The following is a 23264-nucleotide window of genomic DNA, read 5'->3' as shown; positions in this document are numbered from 1 at the left end:
GTTTTATGCACCATGGAAACAAGAAACATGTCAATCTGCAATTACCTATTCTACATTCATTTGAGATCAATTTTTGCTGGGGGAGTATAGCCAAGAGGATCAGCTCTACAACCTGTGTTTGTCCATGTGAGATGGACAAAATTTAATTTTTGTTTCACTCTCAAATAAGTATAAATATTAAAACGTAAATCAGATTGATGCCAGGGTGCATCTCAAACTGCATTACAGTCTAATAAAGGCTATAAACTTTTATTCTCACATAATTTCCTACAGCAATGTCAACAAGAGAATATAAAAATATTCATAGTGTTCATCTGTAAATTCCACTGTGATAAAACTGCATGCTGAGTTCCTAAGTGATCTCATATATTCAGATTTTCCTCCAGAGCTGAAATATTGCTTGCTTGAGCACTATGAAAGCCACTTATTTTTAACATCTCATACTAATTTTGTATATTTTCCCATAAATGAAACACTGTCACTTTTTAAATTGAGATAATCTGTCTGATAGACTCCTCTAGCCTGAAGGTTTATCGTGTTTAATTTATAGCTTTTGTACCTTTCAAATGCTGATGCTCATTTGTGAAACTCTCAAAAACATATTTTAAAATCCTCAATATAGCAAGACCCTCAAATGTACTCATGTGCTTAAGTGTCATGTGCATCATGTTATCCCATTCAGCAGGATTCCCCAAAGCCTTACAAGGCTTAAGTGCTTTTCTGTGTCAGATTTGAAACTCTCATGTTAATTAAGTGTGCTCCAAGCAGAATTAATGGTTACAACTGCCTACAGTGCTCATGGCAGCTCCTAGGCTCTCTAAGCTTTGACTTGAAACTTTATTAAAACAGAACAAGTAGTGATAGCACATTTTCAGTATCTCTATCAGTATCAAAAGGCAGGCAGAGCCAGGTGACATGGGAAGGGAAGGTTTAGATGTTAATTCCAGAAGAGATTCAGCATGGCAGGTGATGTAGTGGTAACTCTGCTTCTTTGCAAGAAGGTAGTAGTTGAATGGGATATGTAGCTAGCTCTTACCAATTGTTATCTCCAGTAAACTCCTGATTTCATCAGCATGCCAGGCAGCCAGTCTGGGCAGGTAAAGAGCAGACATATAGGTATGACTGAACACACTGCTACTGTATTTACATAATAAAATTGGGGTGAAAACTCTTCCCATTTCCACTTATAACATCCACTTGACTGCGCGTCTTCATACGTGGTAGGAAGAGGTTTTGTGAGGCTCAATTACATGTGGTAATTGTAACTCAAACTACCCAGAACAACTACTAATCATGTACCAGAGAAAGCCATCATTGCAGAAGGTTATTCTCCATAAGTCTTCATATCCAAAAAGAGTAACTTTCTGAAGGACATCTGTTATCCAGAACTAGTTATTCGGTTTCATATGGGTGTAAATGGATGAAACAGGAACTCAGATTATTTAATATACTCCCTTTTGGATTAAAATCCATGACTTTTTAGTTGCATTTTAAATATGCACTATCTGGCACAAAGAATATGGTCTTACCAAAAACTCTAATACCAATCAATTACATAACATTTCCATAATGATACAGGAACACTGAGTATTCTCTCCTTTATGTACTTTCTTAAATCCCATATGGAAAAAAACATGTCTTCTGTCTAGTTCTACCTGAGGCACTACCAGTCTGGCATTTTGCTTTCAGGTTCTGTTAACATCAGTATTGAGATCAAAGGTATTAAAACTTAAAAAATCTGACATGTTGTGTCAAATTACAAAGACAGTATCTGAGAGTAAATGGAAGAACAGACAGACTGAATTAAGTAGCAGAAAAAGGGAAAGGAACAGAATGATAGAAGGGAAGATAGGGACAAATGTACAAAAATGAAAGATTATGCAAATAGTCTAGCATGATCAGATGAGTATGAAAAAAAACATTAAATATAGTTGAAAGCACAAATGTAGGGATATAAATTCATACATAAAACACATAGCTACAGATAGTATGGGCACGATCCCATTAACACTTTATGCACACACAAGATTTTATTCACAACATTTGCTTAAGTTAGAGAGTAATACTCATGTGAATAACATGTTCAATAGGTAGAAGGATCTGGCCTTTCACCATTTTTCCTTGTGTACATCATGTACATCTGTAAAACATTTAAGTAGGCATTTCGACTTTGAAGAAGACAGAACTTGGAAGATAATAGGACCTAAGGGAAACCCTTCCATGAAAGCTGGTGGAGCTGCAGTTCTACAAAGAACCGAGAGGAATACTTAAGGACTAGTTATTTGACAATGCAACTAATGTTATTAGTTTGAAGCATAATAAAGTAAAAGCTGCAGTTTGCACAGATGTGGAATACTTGTCAGAAGAAAGCATAATCAATGTGTGAATCCGGAGTCGGGAATCCTAATTAACCCTCTAACTGCTCTCAGCAAGAAGGCTAATAGCAAGTCTGAAATGGTGTAAGTGACTTATTCTTAGGGGATTGCTTCTGCTAATGAGACTTTTAGCTTACCTCACCTGTTTTTATAATAATGAGGCACCTTTATAGGGCAATAAGCAACTGGTTTGCCTAACAGCAGACACTGTTGTGATTCTCATGAGTGACTTTTCCTTGTGATACAAGTTATTTTCTTCATTCTATGGAAAAGAAACTAAATGTCACTTTCCATGAACCATTGGAGGGCCAGGGATGGAGTTTACGGATCAAGGACATTTAGGATGACAGTACAATTTTCCTCTAGAAGATGACATCTGATACTCTTCTGGGAATAGTGTTTTACAGGATCTAAAAAAAACATGAAGTGTAAAAAAACCCAAGAGATCTGTCTTTAGTAATACAATAATTAAACTTCTTACAAAGTATTCTCACTTTGAAGCTACAAAAAAAGGCATTTAAATTCATTATTTGAGCAGTCAAAAACCCATGACCTTTCTTCTCCAAGAGTTTCTGGCTGTGGATTACCAAAATGGTGCAAAATCTCAGTATTACATATATGGGTGCCCAAAACATATGGAGCTAGAACTTCCCAATACTACTGTTATCCTGCCAGAACACCACATTCTGTCTTCTCAGACGGTCCAGCAGACTTCTAGGCTGCTATCCTACATCTCTATTCACCTCTGCCAGCACTGCACCTCATCTTCAGTTGCAACACTTGAAATATGCTTTCACAAGGCTAAACAAAAAGGACAATCAATATTAAAAACAACCACTTTTAGAATAGTCTTCAATGAAACTACATCAGCCTTATTTTTTAATGTCTGCAAGGTATCTATGTGTCAAAGTGCAGCTAGAAATACTTCTACCAAAATCAAATTACTCATCTAGCACTATCCACAGCAACTATTTATATTGGACTTCCCTGTGGAATATATTATTTGTTTCCTAAATAATATGAACTAATCCATTGTTTAAATTATTTCAAATACAATGCTCAGAATTTGCAAACTACTGCAACACACCAAGTTTACTTAGAGAAGGGATGGATTTCAGAAGTCACAACATTGTGAGCTTTGCAGAAAATACGTTTTCCTTGAAATGGTACTTGAATATCCTTGAAGAAGGAATTACCTTTAGCCTATAAAATATAATTTCTGGCAACACTCCCTAAAGTAGAACATGCTTGCCTCTAAAAATAAGCCACAGTGCTAGCAGCAGCACAGATTACTTTTTTTTTCTGGCAGAGAGAGTCTGATGCATCCAGAAATGACTGCAAAAAGAGACGACCAAGTGACTCCAGCTCAGTTCAGCCGCTCAGTTGAGTGGCAGCAACACAACCATAAGGCTGCCAGTGCCGGTGGCCACTGCCTGCAGGTGGCATTGGCCACAGGTGACACTGGCCATGGGCAGCTGGTGGCATCCCCTGTGGCAAGGAGTGCTGGGGAGCAGCTCCTTGCCCTGAGGTGGAGGCACTGCTGTGACCACCCTGAACGGGACGGGGGCAGGAGGTGTATTTCTCTGTGTGTGTGTAAATATGCACGTGTGCGTGCTTTCATATACATGTACATATGTGCATACATGCACACAGATATATGCAAATATATATATACATACACACATATATATATATACACATATATATATATACACATATATAGAATCACAGAACCACAGAATCACAGAATATGCTGAGTTGGGAGGGACCCATCAGGATCATTGAGTCCAACTCCTGGCCCTGCGCAGGGCACCCCAAGAATCTCACCGTGTGAATGAGAGCACTGTCCAAATGCTTCTTGAACTCTGTCGGGCTTGGTGCTGCAACCACTTCCCTGGGGAGCTTGTTCCAGTGCCCAACCACCCTCTGGGTGAAGCACCTTTTCCTCATACCTAACCTCAGCCTCCCCTGGCACAGCTTCAGGCCGTATCCTCGAGTCCTGTCAGTGGTCGTGAGAATGAAGAGACCAGTGCTTGCCCCTCTGCTTCCCCTCGTGAAGATGTTGAAGACTTCAATATACACACTCCTGTATATATGTGTGCGTGTGTGCGTGTGTATCTCTGCCTGTGTCGCTCAGTGCGTGTCCCTGTGCCACCCTTGCACCAGCCCCGGGCAGGGCTGACCCCGCAGCTGCCGCCTATCCCGCCGCCGGAGGCCCTAAGCGGGCAGGCCTCTCTCGGTACCGCCCGGCGGCGGCCCGTCCCCCGCGCTGCCCGCCTGCACACTCTGCCGGGCGGGCGGCCCTGGGTTGGCCTGGCCCGGCCCGGCCAGGCCCCGGCCCAGCCTTACCCTCGGCGCTCTCCTTCTCCTCCATGGCAGCCGCCGGCGCTGTCGCCATAGCGACGCGGGCCTGGCCGGGCCCGGGCGGGCCCTCTCCTGCACACACCAGCGGGGTGTAGGGCGTCGCTCCCCGCTGTGCTAAAGAGATGGAGAACGTACCCAAACCTCATGTCTGACCCCCACTGCACCCCACTGCCCTTCCAGGCAGGAATCAAGTTAAACCTGCCGCTTAAATCTGACACTTCAGAGGACTACATTTCTCTTAAAGAGTTCTCCCAGCAATTGCAGAGATTTCCGTGTATCTCAGCTTTAGAAAGTGAAAGAACATTTTATTCTAAATACCATCGCACCGAAACAGCTAAAATATTCTGTCTTAGTGATATTAAATAAAACTGTGTAGTTTAAATTTAGCTGTGTGTTTTAGCAGACAGGGTTGCGATGCCTGGTTCTTCTGACTCAAAAACAACTGTGAAAATAGAAAAAAATATAAATATTAATATTTTGGCAAGATAAAATCATATATTCCTAGAAAATAAACATTTATGAAATTCCTAGGACTAAAACCTCATCCTCACCACAGCAGGTGCTTGTTTGTCAGATATTAAATTTTTGCAAAGCCCGTGTGGATGACTGCTCCTCACACATTCATTTCCACCTCTCAGTTACAATGTTCCCCGTATTCATGGAAATTTCAAAAAACACATTGAACTTAGAGAGGTCTTCTCTGCTTTAAAAAACATCCCTTTTTTAAAACATTTTAGCATTTTTTATTTGCCTTTCAGCCACTTTTTTTTTGCATTTTTATTGAATGTGGCTCTGAATAAAGATGGTATAATAGATACCCAAGAGAATACATCTTTACTCTGTTCGGAAAACAGCTGATTACGCTCTCTAACAAAGCTGATCTCTCAGAAAGGTTATCTACTGACATGAGCAGTTTATTAAAGTAACTAAATATTTCAAATTATGTTTGACTACAGGAGGAGCACAGATTTGTTTCCTCTCAAATTGGTAAGAGAAATTTTTGTGAGAACAGCATGGCAGCAAAATTTAGAGGATGCAGTGGCAGCAGAATGAAAGACTCTTATCTTTCAGTCTCACAGGGGTCCCATTTCTTATTCCCTCAACCCCTCCACACAGAAAACTTTTTTCTTTCCTGGTTGTAGGCATGTGGTGGTGGATCAATCACATGTTTGAAACTGAAGTAAAGTGTGAAATACATTGTTTTGGCAAGGATGGAGTTTTCTTATCTCTTCCCTCTCCTACCCCAAATGCGGAATTTCATGTTCTTGAATATTGTACCCAGCGTTATATTTCTTATGTAATTTTCCAGATCACCTAATTAATCACAGCACACTTACAGCTCTTCTATGAATGCTACACTGATTCAAGTGTTTACTACATATCCCTAAACAAAGCTTTAAAAAATCCTGTTCTAGTTATTCAGGTTTTCATGATAAATCTATGCCCAGAATATGAACAGCTTTCAGCTTTAAAATACATACAAATATTGCTTATTGTGTAAACTTATTGAGATTATTGTGTGTTTATAGTAGCCTTTGAATTGAAGTGAGTCACTGAAAATGTGACGTGAAAAGGCAGGAACTCCACTCAGGCATCCACCTATAATATCTTCCCAACAATTTCACCAGGGCTTGCACTTGGCTTTCCTCGCTATTCCTTTGTTTCCTCCAAGAGAGATGGTAATGAAAGCAGTGGGCAAAAGCTGATGAAGAAAGGGAAAATGGTGAAATACGCTACAGAGATGACACATCATTTACACCACAACATCTATGTCCTGTTGCAGCAGCCAGCTCCAGCCCTCGTGAGCTGCTACTATAGCTCCTTGGGGAGAGTGTCGTTCTGAGTGTATAAAGGTATTGCTCGAATCCTGGATGTTTGTACTTGTTAAGTTAGGTGAAGAATCTTCAGTGACTCAGAGTCATATTAATTTCAGCTAACAGTATTTTGAGCTGTCCTGTCTGTGTTGTTGAGATTCCACTCAGGACAATTACTGTAAATCAAAGTGCTTCCTTTGCATTGTCTGCTCCAGTGTGGAGTTTCCTTTTGCTTCCAGTAGCTTGCAGTCAAGTGTCAGCACCTGTTTCTCCTTCTTCTCCCAACTCCTGACACACAGGGCTCTGATATCTCGGCTCCAAAATATGGAATGAGAAAGCACTTCAAAACAAGAACTCACTGCTTTAAAATTTCCTGGCAACGTCTTGAAAAAAATCTATGTAGCAAAAAAGTGTTAACAATTATAATGCAAATCAAATATTGGACCTGAACCACATGGCTGTTTCCCTTCTAACTTAATGCACAGATATCTCAAACCAAGGGTATGAGTGGGCTGAAACAACTAATCACATTTTGGCACAGACAAGTACAAAAGGAAACCCAGAACTACTAATTCAACAGCTTGAAATATCAGCTGCTGCATGCAAGATCTTTACAGAGCTTCTCTGAAGAGAACATACCCTTTTAAAATTGTAACTTTTCATTTAAAAAATGTCAGAAAATATCTCAGGGAAAATATGGAAGGATCCAGCATTACTGATACAAAGCCTGGATCCACTGAAGTCTGATAGACATAAGGTACCCTTACTTTTGAACCTAATTTAATCACATACATTCCTGTGAGCTATCAGGGTCCTATCACACATTTTGCATATTTTCCATGCATATGTTCAGAAATGTTATTCAGCAATAAAAACCAGCTCTAAAATGGGAGAAGTGACGTAAAAGACAAAGCAGTTCAAGGCGGTGTAGTAACATCCTGTAAAACAGTGTCCCCCCATGGCTTCAGGGCTGCAGCATTTGGACACATCTTTGCACCAAACACTTGCTGAAGACCTTCACTGTAGGACTCCCTCTCTGGGTCCTTGGGGACCATGTAACTGAAGGCACAAAGAAGCATATTCCTTTGCTCTTCTCAGAGAAAGCAGGTGGATAACTGTAATTCTGTGACAGGACTCTACCTGTAACTCCTCCGCAGCTAAATGGGTATAGATGTACCACTCAGCAGGCATTTCCATGTCACAGTACCCTTTCTAACCAATGTGACATGAATGGCCCAAGTGCATTTGGCACCTTCATTCCACTCTTTCTCTGGGATTAGCAGCTGATTTGTGTCACTCAGAAACAGACTCTTCAAAACAGAGTATTATCTAAACATCTGTTCACCCAAATGATACACATCAACCAGATAAAAATGAGAAAAAGACTCCATTATTCCTTGCCTATGCTGTATCTTTCCCTACAGAATTTAGGTAAATTACACTGAGAGCAGCTACCTCATTCTTTGATGTGTGGGAGGGAAGACAGCTTCTCCTCTGACTTGTTCTCTTTGTAACAGTAGGCTTTTATCCTATGTTTGGACCAGATGAAGAGAAGCCTAACAAAGTGGGTAGAGACAGACATATAGGCATGCCCACCATTATCTGCTCTACCACTGACCTCCTCTGGGCTGCTGGTATGTTTATATTAACCTTATCTGCCAAAACTTTGGGTTCTTTGTAAAAAATAAGTTTTCCTCTTCTCACCTATAGAATAGCAAAAAGCACATAAATTGGCAAGGGAGTTCCTTTACTTTTTCTGTAGGTCATAAACCTAGAAGCAAAAAATCTGATCTCTTAAATAAAATGTCAGCATATGATTCCCTGACACATATGGAATTCACCATTGCTGAAAGGGGAAGATCCAAGTCTTGCTCTTCCTTCCCTATTGCTGGCTGCACAACCTCCTTCTACCTTGTGCTGGTTCTGCCACTCACTGAGAGCAGATATGAGTCACTAAAGTACTAAAAAAACAATCCAGCAAAAAGTGAATAGTGTTCTGCCATATTAAGAAATTCAGAAAAGGGTTTGACAAGCATCTCAATCAGCACATCCAGGAAGTTGGACCATGCAATTAGAAGAGAGGGAGAAATAGAGAGGAAGGCAAGAAGGGTGAGATATTCTTTTACAGGTAGAAGGCTCAGTGATTGGCTAAGTCCATAAGTAAAATACAGAAGAAAGAAAGGGGAAAAATCAGGTTTGAAGTCTGCTTATAATAGCAGCGTTTCAAACCCTTCTCAGTCCATGGGATTGCTTTGGAACTGTCCTGGTAAATATCTATCATGTACAGCTATGGATCTTTTGGATCTTTTGCTCCTCCTGTCCAGCTTCAACAAAGCTACACTTGAGGAAAAGTGACTGAACATACATTAAAAATGAGTTACTAGAAAAAAAAAGCATTTTTTACTGCAGCAATATTCTTCAATGTCAAGGAGTTGCTGGCAGTGCTTGGCCTCTGGGACTACGCCTAAAGAGCTGCAGCAGAAAAAAGCTCTCTCTTTTATATGTAAGTGTCAGGATGCTGTTCCCCATCCCACCCAGGCACAAAAATGGCCCTAGGGATCCATATATTTTAACCTTCAGACTTTATTACCATTAATTATATCTAGAAGTGAAGCCAGGATCCCTGAGAACACGGTAGCAGGAACAAAACACAATCATCCATCTGCCTAGCAACATGGGTTGCCATGAGTACTTCTCCCCATGCTCCACAGGCAGCAGGGGCTCACCACTGAGCACCGAGCCAAGTTCACGGGCCCCGTACTGGTAAAGAAAGCCTGCTTCCTCAAATGAAGACCTTGGATTCTATATCTAAGATGCCTGTGTTCCTCTGGAGCCTAGAAGGCATCAGCCAGTAGCCTGACATTCAGGAATGAGGGACTTTTGGAGTACCGAGACAAGGTCAGTGGAATCCCTCTTTCAAGAGACAAAAGCAATGATGTTGGCAACATCAGTGAAAACTCCATTCTTGCCTTCTCTGTTTCTTTTGAAAAAGTTCTTTGCATGTTTCAATACCATGCCAAAGAAAATCCCAAATAACATACTCTCAAATGACTGAAGGACTTAGGAAGAAAAGAAGAAAAACCCGAGTGGTACTGAACACATGGAAATACTCTAAAATGTCCCTAGCTTGGGAAATCCTTGAATCACAAACCATTTGTAGGAGGCTGAGAGACAGAGTATTGAAGATACTCATTTGCCTGATTCTCCACTGAGCACCTTCTTTAGGCGTCACTAGAAGAAAGGATTCTCAAAGAGATGAACATTTGACATGTCCCAGAAGGCTCATCTTGGTATTCTTAAAAAAGCAAAAGATTATTTGATAATTGTTTAATATTTAAGCGAGGCCCTCTAATAAGGTGGTTATCTAGAAGCTGTGTAAAAATAGAGATACATGAGGAAAACACAAAATCAAAGATTTCAGACTGATAATTAGACAATTGTAATTGAATAGTGCCATGGGGGGGAGTGGAAGGCTTAGACAAAGTTATTAAAAAGCAAAGCCTTGCCGATGAGTCTCAAGGTACAGAAAGGACTCCCCTTGCTTTCTAAACTCCTTCTGAGAGAGGAGTCTAGGTGAGGCTGAATCCTATCTCAGCCTCAGACTGTGTTAAGGGTTTAAATTTAAAGGAATTATAGAGGTCTGATTTAACCACTTTTGTTCTGCTGATTTTAATGATTGGCAAAAGGAAAATATTTATATAAATGAATTTATTATGACAAATTAACAAACAGTTGAACAGGCAAAAGATCTTAATCAGAATTATTTACTACATAATATAAACACTAAAAATCTACTAGTAGAGTATAATATAGCATAATATAGTGCACTGTAACAAAGCAATTATTGAAGCAGTTATATTAAAGCTAGCAAAAAGAAAGAATTATTAAGTAGAGAGCTGATGTAACTCACCCATACCAACGCTTGTAGGGAGATCACTTTCTCTCAGCCTCGAGGAGTATCCTCAGGGGGCATTCTCAGCCCAAGGGAGGAATCTCCACACACACACACCAAGAAGGGTTATGTCAGAAGAACCTGACTGCAGGAGAGGGGACTGGATTTCTATAGTATAAAGTGATTGACTGCTGGAATTACATTTATGTTACCAATATTGTGAAGCTAACCTTTAAAAAAAAGCTCCTACTTTGTTGTTCGTTATGTTATAACACGAAATTTAAGGGTATAAAGGCCATAGCATGGGTAAGTTTGCCCAAAGCAAATTTTACAGAACTGTCAGCCATGACACAGGATGAGAAAAGGAACTGAGGTTATACATCTGAATGATCATATATGGCATTTAACCACTTTACATGAGGTATGAAACGGTACTTTTTAATACTCAGGAAAATCCTTCTGGCTTATAAGTAAAATTACTTTCTTTTACATCATCTGTCAAGATTATTTGGGCATAGAGATGTTGCTGTACTCACTAAGTTAGTAATAATCAAAACCAAAATGAACCCGGCTATAGAGAGTCCATCAATTTAACCATCTCTGATTATTCTGCTTTCTTCAGAATGCAAATTTTCATTTATTAAAAGAAATTCTACACCATCTGCTTGTGAAGATAATGTTTGGAGAACTGATGTAGCACTACCCTTTTAAATCTACGGTAGGACAGTAAGGGAGAAAACCATATTCCATAACAAGTCCCATTAATGTGTTCAGAATTTTACTTTACAAGTCTTACCCCACTACCTGCTCATGTTAACTTCAGAATTTCAGTGGGAATAAGGTTAAGGGCTGGGGGACTGATTTTAATTTGATTCACAATTTATTCATCTCCATTGACACAAGTGGCACAGGATGAAGACTAGTTTTATAGCATAAGTATCACCTCAATTCTCATTCATCTCAGTATTTTTTTATTTAAAGGGCTAATTGCATGGCTAGCTTGTTTTTCCAGGTTCACGAATTTTATTTTTTACTGAAATATAAGCTTTAACTTTGCAGTTATTAAATTGATTTCCATATTTTAAAAAAGCTATCTCTGATCTAACTAGAGATACTATACAGGGTATGTTTTGTAGACTTTCCTATATAGACTTACTATTGTAAAATGAAAGTTGCTTTGAAATAAAAATATATTTTGTTATTTTAAGAGGGGAAAAAAGGAAGAGAGCTAAGACGCATTCCAGAAATATTTTTTCTACCTTCAGAATAAGAAAGAAATTGAACTCCTATTTGCTTCCCTTGTGAGGGATAGGGGACTTTGATGCACTGTGGCCAGAAGATACATAGCTGTATTAATGAATATCAAATCTGTTCTCAGAGACTGCATGTTGGCTATGAATGTAAAATATTCATACCACAATAGACTGTTACACTGTCAAAAGCTGAAGTTCAGCCAATTTTACCAGTTAGAGTTGACATTTTGCTGTATTCTTCATTCTTGGGAACTGAAAAAATAAGCTATCAAAACTGCTCCTCCTCTTCTAAATTTCACCACTGCAACTATTTAGATATGGCATAAATCTAGAAATAGGAAGGGTCTACTGCACCATTTAGACACAGTAACTCAAACTAAGAGCAAACTAACAAATACTTCGGATTGGTCGAGTTTTCAGAGGCACTGTGCCAGGGCAAGCAGAGGCATCACCTCCTCTTGTATCACCTTCTTTGCCATGCCCCAAGGCATGGCCATGAAAGGATCTGAGTAGGAAGCTGATTCAGCTAAAAAATACTCTTTCTTTGTGGTTGTGGTTACCAGGTTGTGAGTTGGGCTAGTGTAGCAGAAGAGGCAGTGAAAGAACAATCAGCAGGGGCTGAGGAAACACAGAATTGCCACCAAGGAGCAGCCTGAGACTTTTGGCACAATCCTCCAAGGGGCTTTTGTTCCATCACTGGCTCAACTTCTCCCAACTCATATGGCTGCCTTCTTGAAATGTCTTCCAGTCATGCTTCATTCTCACAGAGGCCCACTGAGGAAGCAAAAGCAGGGCTTGGAAGAAGAAACTTAATCATTTATTAGACTAGCTGGAGGGATAAAAACAAACAAACAAACAAACAAACAAACAAACAAACCACCAGTGGTTTTGGACATATAATCCCTTTTTCAGCTCTGAAACAGAAATTGCATCCCTTCAACAGAGTACAGTGGTCACCACTTTCAAATAGATTTAGCTTTATTATGTTACATCATTTGGACTATTGGAGTGAAATGGCTAGTTGGTACCTGCAAGGTATAGGTGAGTGTTTGCAAAGGAAAACATGATAAGGACATTAGCCTTATGGGACAGAAAGACAAGCAGTTATCACATGCAGAGCCCTAAGGAGCAGGGAAAACTGCAGCATACTAAACTGATTCTAATCGATACTGTAGATAGATGCAAATAAAGGAGACTTAACAAGAAGAGGCACTTAAATATCTCGATAAACCCATTTAAATTGTCTTCAGTATGGACATTCAGAGCTGTATCACTTATGAATTTATGAAACTATGCAATGAACCACACCAGGGAAATGACAAACAACATGAAAAATAACCCAGGAAATACACATAGGCAACGAAGTACTAATGGGCTTTTTCTCCATGAAACAAATTCTCATTTTCTGAATAGCCACATAAATACTTGCACAGAATAAGATGGGGAGTGACAACTGCCTAACGTCTGGTTGCTGAGCAGTTGCCGGTTAGACACATTGATCATATGCAGATCAGTGTGTAAGATTATTCCAACAAATAAAGTTTAGCAGCATAGGAAAGAGCTAAGGCTAAGATTATGCAGGACAGTGAAAATGGACCAATACCTAATATATGCATAAGTTTTACCTGCTAATTGAATTTAACAAAGTGGAAATATAAGTTTAATAGTCCACCTGAAATTGAGGATCTGTAAATCCTAGATAGGTAACTTCTTCTCAGTTCTATGTCATTGGCACCAGGATTTACACTCAGGAACAGGATGGCTATGAAAATAAACCTAAAAGTGATATCACCGTGTGAGATAGTTATTTTCCTCTAATTGTTTATTGAAGTATATAATTAAAACAGAACACACTTTTTTATCTGGTTTATATATACTTTCACTATACAACAGTATTTATTGGCATGGCATCTTTGTCACCTAGAGAGTTATGGTTACTGTCAGTTCACTTTAACTCAACCAGACACTCCAAGAAGGAGAATAGTTTTTAACTAAACCGCAAGTTCTGGAAGCCTGAAGACAAAATGTTGCTGCGATGATTTGAGGCACTACTGTTGTCTCGTGGTGACCTTACCTTCCACTGCCAGCTACCATCCAGATAAGCTGACAGCTGGTCTGTAAAGCTGTGACTAGCAGTCAATCACTTTATACTATAGAAGTACAGTCCCCTCTTCTGCAGCCAGGTTCTTCTGACATAACCCTTCTTGGAGTGTGCGTGTGGAGATTCCTTCCTTGGGTTGGGGATGCCCTCCAAGGATACTCCTTGAGGTTTAGAGAAGATCTTCCCACAAGTGTTGGTATGGGTGAGTTACATCAGCTCTCTACTTAATAATTCTTTCTTTTTGCTAGCTTTAATATAACTGCTTCAATAATTGCTTTGTTGCAGTGCACTATACTACTTTATGCTACATTATACTCTACTAGTAGATTTTTAGTGTTTATATTGTGTAGTAAATAATTCTGATTAAGATCTTTTGTCTGATCATTTATATAAAATAAATTATTCATTTTATATAAATATTTTCCTTTTGCCAATCATTAAAATCAGCAGGACAAAAGTGGTTAAATCAGACCTCTATACTTCCTTTAAATTTAAAGCATTAACACAGTCCAAGGCTAAGATTGGGTTTAACCGCACCTAAACCCTTCTCTGAGAAGGAATTTAGAAAGCAAGGGAGTCCTTTCTGTACCTCAAGACTCACCGGCAAGGCCTTGCTTTTTAATAACTTTGTCTCAATCTTCTATTCCCACCCGCAACAAAGCTTTCCCTTCAGTGGCACCACCACCACTTTTCCTCCTCCCATAGTGAAATATTTGCAAGCTAGAAGTTCAGGCTACACAGACATGTAGACAGACCCATGACTGCCAGATCACAAGACACTAAACCGACCACTTTGTTGATCTCTAGCCCTGACACCAGCAAGTTTAACAAGGTCAGATAACAAGGTGATGCAGCAACATGTTCTCCTTTCTAACTGATGGTCAAATATATACAGCCTTTGCAGAATCACAGAACGGTTAAGGTTGGAAGAGACCACCCATGGGGTCGTCTGGTCCAACCTCCCTTGGTCTCCCCAGCAAGCCTGCATGGCTACAGTAATCTTTTCACTAAGCAATGTATCTATGAAACCTTTCAAAATGGCTACCAGAAATCTGCCAGGATGCTCACAAACTGATCTGGTAACCATGGAGATACACATGATTCTTCTGATCTAAAATTTGACAAGTCTGAGAACCTCTTGTTCTCCTAAACACCTCTAGCAGCCAATTTTTTGAGTATATTTTCAGAAGTCCAGTCTTCCAAATTAACTGAAGACTGAAGACCTCTTCAGTCAATATGACACAGAAAGGAATAAAAGAGTGTTTTGTCTTTGTGGGATTACTTTGATTCAGTAGTAGAAGCAAGAAGCTGATTTTCAGAGCTCTGTTTTTATCACTTTCCAACCTATATTCATTGCCATGAAATATGAATGCATAAAGTTATCAGCCTAAAGCTATTGGCTTCCCCATAGATTTGAGAAATGAGAAACATAGATGAGAATCTCTGATTTGAGACTTTGAAAGAAGTAAATACCCATCTCTTTTTCTCAGTAGAGACAATCTTCAGTAATATCAGAATTAAAAAGGAGGCAGGGGTGGGGATGAGCTCCATAAATTCACAGATCACTCAAAGGTCCAGGCCTGGCATTTCATCTGCATAAGGTGTGGTTGGTTTTGAAGGGGACAGTGCCATTAGCAGCAATCCAATGGTTGGGAAGATCTGCTTTTAAGAGAGCCATCATCAAATTCTTTTTTCCATCCTCCCCACATCCTTCAGTAGCCTGGTGGATTGCAGCAGATAAGAGCTGGTTTTATATTAAGCACAAGATTTCACAGACAAATCTAGCCTGTAAGAGCCCTTTTTTCTGTCAACTTTGTGATCACAAATAATTGCACTGAATTAATCACTTATATTGTCACTTGGAAATCAGGAATAAAAGTGCTAATACCTAGAAGCTGGAGAGAGCATACGTGCTATCTACTGAGAAAAACATGTTGGCTTTTGTGATGAGACCAGCTTCAGAGAAGAAATAGAGGATAAAGGAAAAAAGCTGGTTTTAAGCATTCATTTAAAGATTTGCCAGCTGAATGCTCTGCATTAATTTCCTTTAAAGCTGAACAGTTATAACACTATTTTCTCATGTAATTGCTTATTTTTCAAGTGTTTTGTCAGGTTTTGGTTTTGTTTTCGTTTCTTTTACTCTAAATTGCTTTTTTTTTTGTAAGTATATTATGATTTCACGGTGCTATCCATAACTAAAGCATCTGAGACTTTCCCATGTGGAACATACTGGTGATTAAAAAAAACTTTATAGATATTGTGGACAATCTGATTCTTCTCTGTTTTGAAGGTGTTAGATTTGTGCTTGAAGTGCATGCCTGTTTTCAGTCCTTTTTAATAATACATTTGGTTATAAGTTCTTCAAGTTTGTAAATGATAGACAAGCTCACTGTTGTGAAACAGCAACCAGCTCTTATTTTATGTAAGAAACACTATCCTGTCTATTATAACAGTATTGTTAAAACAGTTCCCTGTTAAGACTGGCATGCTGTGCTCACCTTGCTTCTAACTTTCTTAAGTTTTGCTGTTGAGGACCTCTTACTTTGCTAGTGTGCAGAGTAGGAGAAACAAGTGCAGATGCCTTGTCTCACAGAGAAACTGCCAGGCAGTTCTGTTTTCTTTTGTATGAAAAAGAATTCATAAAATCCAGAATCTCATTGAGGCCCTGACCCTGTAATGAACTCAGCAGAGTCACATGGGTCCTGGGACGTAGGAAACACTGCAGAATTGAGAGACCTGTATTGCAAATACAGATAATTCAGGACGCTACACAAAACATGATGGCTTGATGTTATTTAAAAGGATAGGTTGCTTTATGTTCCTATCAGAAAATTTCAGTTGGATACTTTAGGAGCTTGTTAACTCTTGGATTAGCAGAAAGGCTCTAGAAAACTTTTGACCCTTTTCCTCCCCATGATTTTGTTGGCACTGTTCCTTTAAAGCAGCGTGACCTTATGGGATACCTGGTTGTGGTTTATAGTAAGCGCTGGAAAGGCTGCCTGCCTTCTGGCCAGGGTGTACTCCCGGGACTATCCTTAGCCTATGGATGCTGGACAGCAAGGTTAGGTGATGATGCTTTTTGTCTGATGCTTATTGTCAAATAATTGTTCTTAGAGAGTTTGCTGGGGACTGACTGAGTTTTTTGATGCTTTTCTAGGAAATTACCTGTAGTTGTTTGCTAGCAGTTACTCTGCTGTGTTGCCAAAAGAGTTTCTGTTGTCTATAAGTCTGTCATATGAAATAATGATGGTTCTTCTCAGTTTGAAAAAAAAAAAAAAGAAAGGCTGAGCAAATTTGCTCCAGCAGGGTGGATTAAAGAGCAGTCTATGACAAAATTACTTTCTTTCCAGGGTGCATTCTACAATGAGGTTAACTCAGTTGGATGAAATGCAGTTTCCTAAAAAGAATCAACTGACCAAACTTCTGATCTCTTTCTTTATCCTGCTTGTCTATATTTCTTGATTTAAAGATGATATCATGTACAGTCTTTAAGTGTTGCTAATGCTTGAGCTGCTGTTCCCTGGTGCGTGGTTAATTTTTGTGTATTTTCCTGAGCCCATCCATGTGTGATGGGAGGTGAGTGGGCAGAAAGAAAAAGGCTCCATTTCCTTCTCTCACTCACTGTGTGGAGGGGTTTTCATTTTCTTCTCTGAGCTGACTTCTTCTGGGGCTTAACAGAAAAGTAGCTGGACTTTAGGATACTGCTTCCAAAGACCAAGACTGTGGGGAAAGGCAGTTTTGTACTTTCCAAGTTATTTTTTGGTGCTTTGGAGTCTGCTTAGCAGACCTCAGGATTTTCTAACAGCCACCTTGTAGGATTGCCAGAGCAGTGCCTAAACAGGAAAAGCTACATGGCACCTAGCTTTTTTTTCCCTTTCTTTTTTTTTTTTTTTCCTAATGTGCTGGACATGTTTCCTATATAGAAAGTAGTGCTGGGGAGAAGTTTGAGGTACTGCTTCGCTCTGCATGTAGTTCTCTTGATGCTGTAGAACTTCAAAACAAATAAGCGAACAATTCATGGATTAATGAATATTAAAAAATAGTTTGCTTACTCAGTTTTGCCCATCATAGACTTAAGGTATGCAATTGGACCACAGTGGTACCTTTTGTTAGCATACAATATTCTTATAAGTTCTAGGGCACTTGTGGGATTTTGTTTAGCACAGCCTTCCCAATCTGTAGAAGCCATTCTTTGTGAACTGGGGGGACAGATGAAATGGCCTAAGAGCTGGCAGTGCTCTGGTGCCACAAAAAGTGTGTGGCTACTTCTCCTCTTTGACCAAAACATCTCAAGAGGGGAAGAAGAAAATTGTATTGAAGAGGTTTAAAGAGTAAAATTATGATAGGTGTGTACTGTGTGTACTACAGAGGGTGTAGAGTACCAGAAGAGGCGGTACCCAAAAAGATAGTAATCTGGACATTAGTGGGCATTGTTTTTTTTGAAGTCAGATTGAACAGAAAAGTTGCATTAGGCAAGAGCTGGTCTATTGGCTGCCTGTTGTGAATTGTCCTGTCGCCTACACTTTTTGCATCTGTCTTCCATGATTGTTTCGATTTAGTTACATATATTGACCATATGTGTCTTCATATATGAGCAGAAAGGTACACTGGAGCTGACAGTCAACCTTAAAATCTACTTATGATTGTTTTAATAGTCCCTTAGAGAGATTAATTGATACTCTCTTGAAATGCTTGTTTCACATTGTCTTCTCACAAGAAAACTGTATTTTTTGGAAGCTGATTTACAATGCTACCTCCTCTTTCACAGACTGACTGCTGTGCAGAGGAGTTTAGTCTGTCTAAATTTCCAGAGTTCACAGCTCCACTCTAGTGAATGTGTATATGTGGCAAGTTACAAAAAAAATCTAAAGGAACTGCAGATGTCTGATTTGTGGAGCTGAATATCTTCTTATTAACTAGTTCATATGTAACACTGAAGACTTGTGTAGTCAGTAAACTTCTGTATGGTTCTGAATAAAGCCAAATGAATCCTGGCTTTTATGTTGGAGAATGCAGCCTTTTTTTCCAAGGCCAGACTTAGAAGCTGTAAGTCTTAGACTGCTCTGAATTGAGAAACTGTTTCTCAGAAACTCATGGGCTTGGGTTTTGGGATTTTTTTTGTTGGGTTTTTTTATGTAAGAAAAGTTACTTCTTGAAAATGGGGAAAGAGGGATTCTTGTTGCTATGGGGTTAATGAGTTCTTGCCCTTTAAACAGTGACAAACATGGGTTGTGGCTGATTTGTGATGTCCCAGTGCAGCTTTGCAGTACTTTTGCTTGGTGGGATTGTTCAAATACTGCATCCAGCAAAGGAAAAACAAAATAGCATCAGGATCTTTAAAAGGACTTGTGTACTGACTCTAGACTGACAGCCCACATGGAGGCCCAAAAGGTATATGGCAGAAAGTGTAGTAAGAGAAAGATGCTACTGAGGAGAAATGGCTAACCAAACCAGTGCCAGAAAGCTGAATTTCAGTCCCTTGAACACTGTTAGATCTCCTTGTAATCAGGCACTAACTACCTTTAGGTCTGAAAGCATGCTCAGGACCTAACTGATCTAGTTCCTCTGCAAATAATAGGCCTTATTGTGACATATGACCACCTAATTTCTGAGATTAATTGAACTCCTTTGATATTAAAATATCGTGGAGAGATTATAGATAGTACAAGGCAAGGTCAGTCTAGTTCAGCATCCTGACTCTGATAGTGAGCAACAGTGCACGTCAGGGAAAGAGGAGCACAGGGCAAGGGTAGTGGTATTTCTCCAGAACAAACTCCCAACCTCCTGGCAGATAGAGCCTAAAGATATGCTCTACAGATAGAGCCTGCCTATGGAGATATATAGATACAGGGGTTATTTGGGCTAAGAAATTATCAGAACTGACCCTTTGTCATGCAACCTCACTTGTGACAAATTAGCACTTTAAAAACATCTGAAAATTTCTGACTGGCTCTAATAATGATTAATGAAGATTTGGCAAGAAGAGATGAAAAGGGAGAAAGAAAAAGACTTGCTCCACATGCTGCTTGCTATCATAAAAGGCAGCAGAGGATTGCAAGAATGATATTCTCTTTTAAAGTAATGGTATGTTGAATGTGGAACTCTGAAGGCAATATTAATTGAGGGTAGATGGGTTAAGGACAGGCAGAAGAGACCAAGAACATGGTTCAGTGATGGTTAGACATAGGGTAAAGCATGAGAAGAAGAGCCACAAAGGGACGGACAAGGCTGTAAGAGAATGGAACAGGGAAAGATAAATGCCTGGGTTCTCCTGCAACACTGACAGTGTATGGAAAGGTTCAAAACCGAGGTGGGATGGACTCTTGAGACCGTTCAGTCCCCTCCTGAAAGCCTGCTCTTCTTTTTGTTACCCCTTTGTGACTGCTCTTGGCAAACTGGAGGAGGAGAGAGATTTGTAAGGACTAAGGGTGCATAATGGGAAGAACATTAAAGATGAGGAGATCAACTACTTAAAGTCTAAAGAAGTGAGGGAAACCAGAGCAAGGGATCTGTTGAAGAGTCAAGTCCCAGAAGGAGGATCCCAAATTACATTTGAGAGGGGAGACTGGTTTGGAGAGAAGAACAGTTTAGGTTAGAAAGCAAGACAGTTAGGAAGAAAATGTTATCTGATGGTAAAAAGTGCATAGGATTGCATCTGTTATATATGGGGAGATGTCACTTCTAATGAAAATGAAAGGGAAAATTTTTTTAATATATTTTGAGACGAAAGAAAAGACAATTTTAATGGAGGAGTACTTGTGGTTATCAGCAATGATGTTTTGTTTTTCATGTGGCCATCATCATACAAGTAGCAGCTTTGCAAATTAAAGTTTAATATGCTTTCTTCTAGAACTTTCTCGTTTCAGGAGTTCGCATTACCAAACACTCATTTTTGACATGGCTGGCATCTATTTATCTGCATGGTCTATGAAAAGCAGAGTTGAAGCATCTACTTACTATCTGAATTAAGACAGGGTAGAGCAATTAGCAGAGCATATCCCTCTAACTCATTTATCCCCTTCAAAGTATGAATAAGGAAAAGGCAAACTCCTGAAAAACAGGATTCAAAGAGGACAGGGGAGTATCTTAGAATTTTTTTCCCAGGCACAGATATGTAAGAAATATGTATTTAACTTAAACATAATTTTTTTTTATACTGAGAGGCAGTCATTAAGGTTACACACCTATTTCAGTTATATGTGTATTTTATTAGCTTTATGATTATTTGCAACTATTTACTTACAATTTATTATTTACAGTTGAATCACCTGACATCTGAAAATCAACCGAAATTTCTCACTTCTGTAATAATAGGTAACATAACTGTAGTCTGAAAACACAGTCCTGCTACTCTTGTTTGGTAGTTAATTAAGTGTGTGGTTAGATAATAAGCATTAGCTGTACTATGATGGTATGAATGAATCTCCTTTAAAAATAATATGTTTAGCCTTCTAAGTGGTTTAATAAATAGATAGCTGTAGTAACTTAAAAAAAAAAGGTTAGTAGTGCTAAATTTCTGGGGGGCAGGGGGAGGAATATGATTTTTACTTTATATACTTGTGCCTTTATAAACAGGCTTGAATGCTTTAGGATAAGAAATCTCTCCATGTGCCTCAAAGCTGTTAGCTGTTTTGTTTCTCCATGGTAACAGGAGTATAAAGCAGTATGAGCGTGTTACTAAAGTAGGGAGACATGACATTGTTTAGAAATGGGATTATATGTTAGGACTGCAGCTCTGGAGTGATTCTGAATTAGGCATTTTCTTATACACAGGTGCTGTGAATGTGTGCAGAGGTGCTAATTAAAGGCAAGGCTTAGGGATCCAAAGCTGGCCTAAAACAGTCTATCAGTCTGTAAAGTTTGCAGACAGGTCGATTAAGCTCTCCCAGAAACATGGCTGAACATGTGAAGAGGCCTATGCCAGATCAAGGTCCAAATGTAGGGCTCCATCTGAGGTTCAGATATAATAGGCAGATGACATCTAAATTAATACAGAGCTATCTGTAAGTTTTAGTCAGTAATCTTGCAATATTAACTAGGCGATCTCTGTTTACTTTTGTTGCCACCTTGGCAGAAGAGTATATATCAAGAATTCCTCAGCAGACTAGCTAAGAGAGTTCTTTCATGAAGAAATGAACAAAGGTAATGGTTTATAGTAGAGCAGTTTCCTCACACGCTGACCTCTCCCTTGCACTGATGCACTCTTACCCTTTTCTTCTTCCCCTGTTGAGATGACTCTGACCTACTGGACTGAGATAAAATCTACTAACTTGCATTTATAGTAAGGGAAAGGTTCTGGCAACCTTTTTCTCATCTGTACATATTGCATCTTGTCCTGTCTCTGTTCCAACAAGCTGTTCTGTAGTGCTGGCTTGAGCTAACCTTGCTGACTGAGTCGTGTTTCCTCCCAATAGACGTAGCCTGACTGAGGACAGAGCAGTGTGTGCCTGTATGTGCTTGGTAGAGCCCTTTCCTTGTGCAGCTAAAACAGCGTGACTTCCTTGTTTCTCCTCCCTTCCTCTCGGGGCAGGTAAAAGTAATTTGTTCTAATTCAGGAGGCCACGCCATCTGCACCAACACAAGACAACTTCGTGCCAAACACACCTTCCCTTCTGTTGCGCCTCATACCGATGGTTTGACTTGCTTTCCTTTTCCTGCAAGGGAAAATTAGTTTTTTATTCCTGCTCCCTAAGGAAGCTGAGTCGTAGATCAGTTCTGCCTTCGTGTTCATGCAAAATTCTCTCCGCTGTTCGTTCTGACCGAATTGGAAAAATCCAAAATTCAACCGCTGTACAACTTGGGTAGCTGGGGAGAGCCCCCACTTAATACTGTGCAGAGAGGGGTGGGGGAAAGGAGGGAAAGCTGAGCGGTTTTGGTTGGTGGGTGGGCTCTGTGCCGAGCCCCAGTTGAGGCACTCGAGAACCTTTGTTATCGCAGGACTCTGCTTTAGGATCAGCCCTGCGCCTGCTTCCTCCCGGTGCTGCGGGGACGCGGATTGCTCGCTCCGTTCCTGCCCTTACATAACCGCGTTAGCAGGGCTGTGCCAGGGGAACTATTTCGGGCGGCAGTGCCCCTCTTCGAAGCCTTTACGCAATAAACCGTGCGGGACTAGGCCCGAGAGGGGCGCCGGGGACCGAGGGGAAGCAGGGCAGAGCGCTGCGAGGCTGCGGCTCGAACGCGGGGGCATTTCGGTCGGGCCGTGGCCTCATGTCAGCGAGCGGGAGCTGGCGCGGGGATGGCTCCCAGCCCCGAGCGGGGTCAGTGTGCCGGAGCTGCGTGTCGGTGAATCCGCTGCCGGCCAGAAATACGCCAGAAGGGCGGAGGGCCCCGCTGCGCTCGGCCGGGCATTTACGGTAACAGGGTGGTTACGGTAGCGCGGGAGGGCCTACGTGCGCGGGGGCGGGGCGGGGCGGCGCGCGCGCGGCGGCGGTGCGTGCGCGGCCCCGCGAGGCGCGTCTCCCTCGC

At 40.3% G+C, this 23264-nt stretch overlaps 1 protein-coding gene across 2 annotated transcripts in view; it reads right to left on the bottom strand.

The window, feature by feature from the left end:
* Positions 1 to 5038, bottom strand: part of EFCAB2 (EF-hand calcium binding domain 2) — a 31240-nt gene extending 26202 nt beyond the window's left edge. The window contains exon 1 of one of the 2 annotated variants that reach the window (XM_017806577.1): positions 4725 to 5038. In XM_017806577.1, the coding sequence (XP_017662066.1) occupies positions 4725 to 4885 (161 nt within the window). In that variant the 5' untranslated portion in view covers positions 4886 to 5038. The remainder of the gene's footprint in view (positions 1 to 4724) is intronic. The other variant, XM_017806578.1, reaches the window with a different exon arrangement.
* Positions 5039 to 23264: the final 18226 nt, after the last annotated feature.

The sequence above is a fragment of the Lepidothrix coronata genome, unplaced genomic scaffold, assembly GCF_001604755.1.
Source record: "Lepidothrix coronata isolate B3197 unplaced genomic scaffold, Lepidothrix_coronata-1.0 Scaffold16, whole genome shotgun sequence".
NCBI classification, from domain to species: domain Eukaryota; kingdom Metazoa; phylum Chordata; class Aves; order Passeriformes; family Pipridae; genus Lepidothrix; species Lepidothrix coronata.
This window is presented reverse-complemented; position numbering and strand designations above follow the sequence as displayed.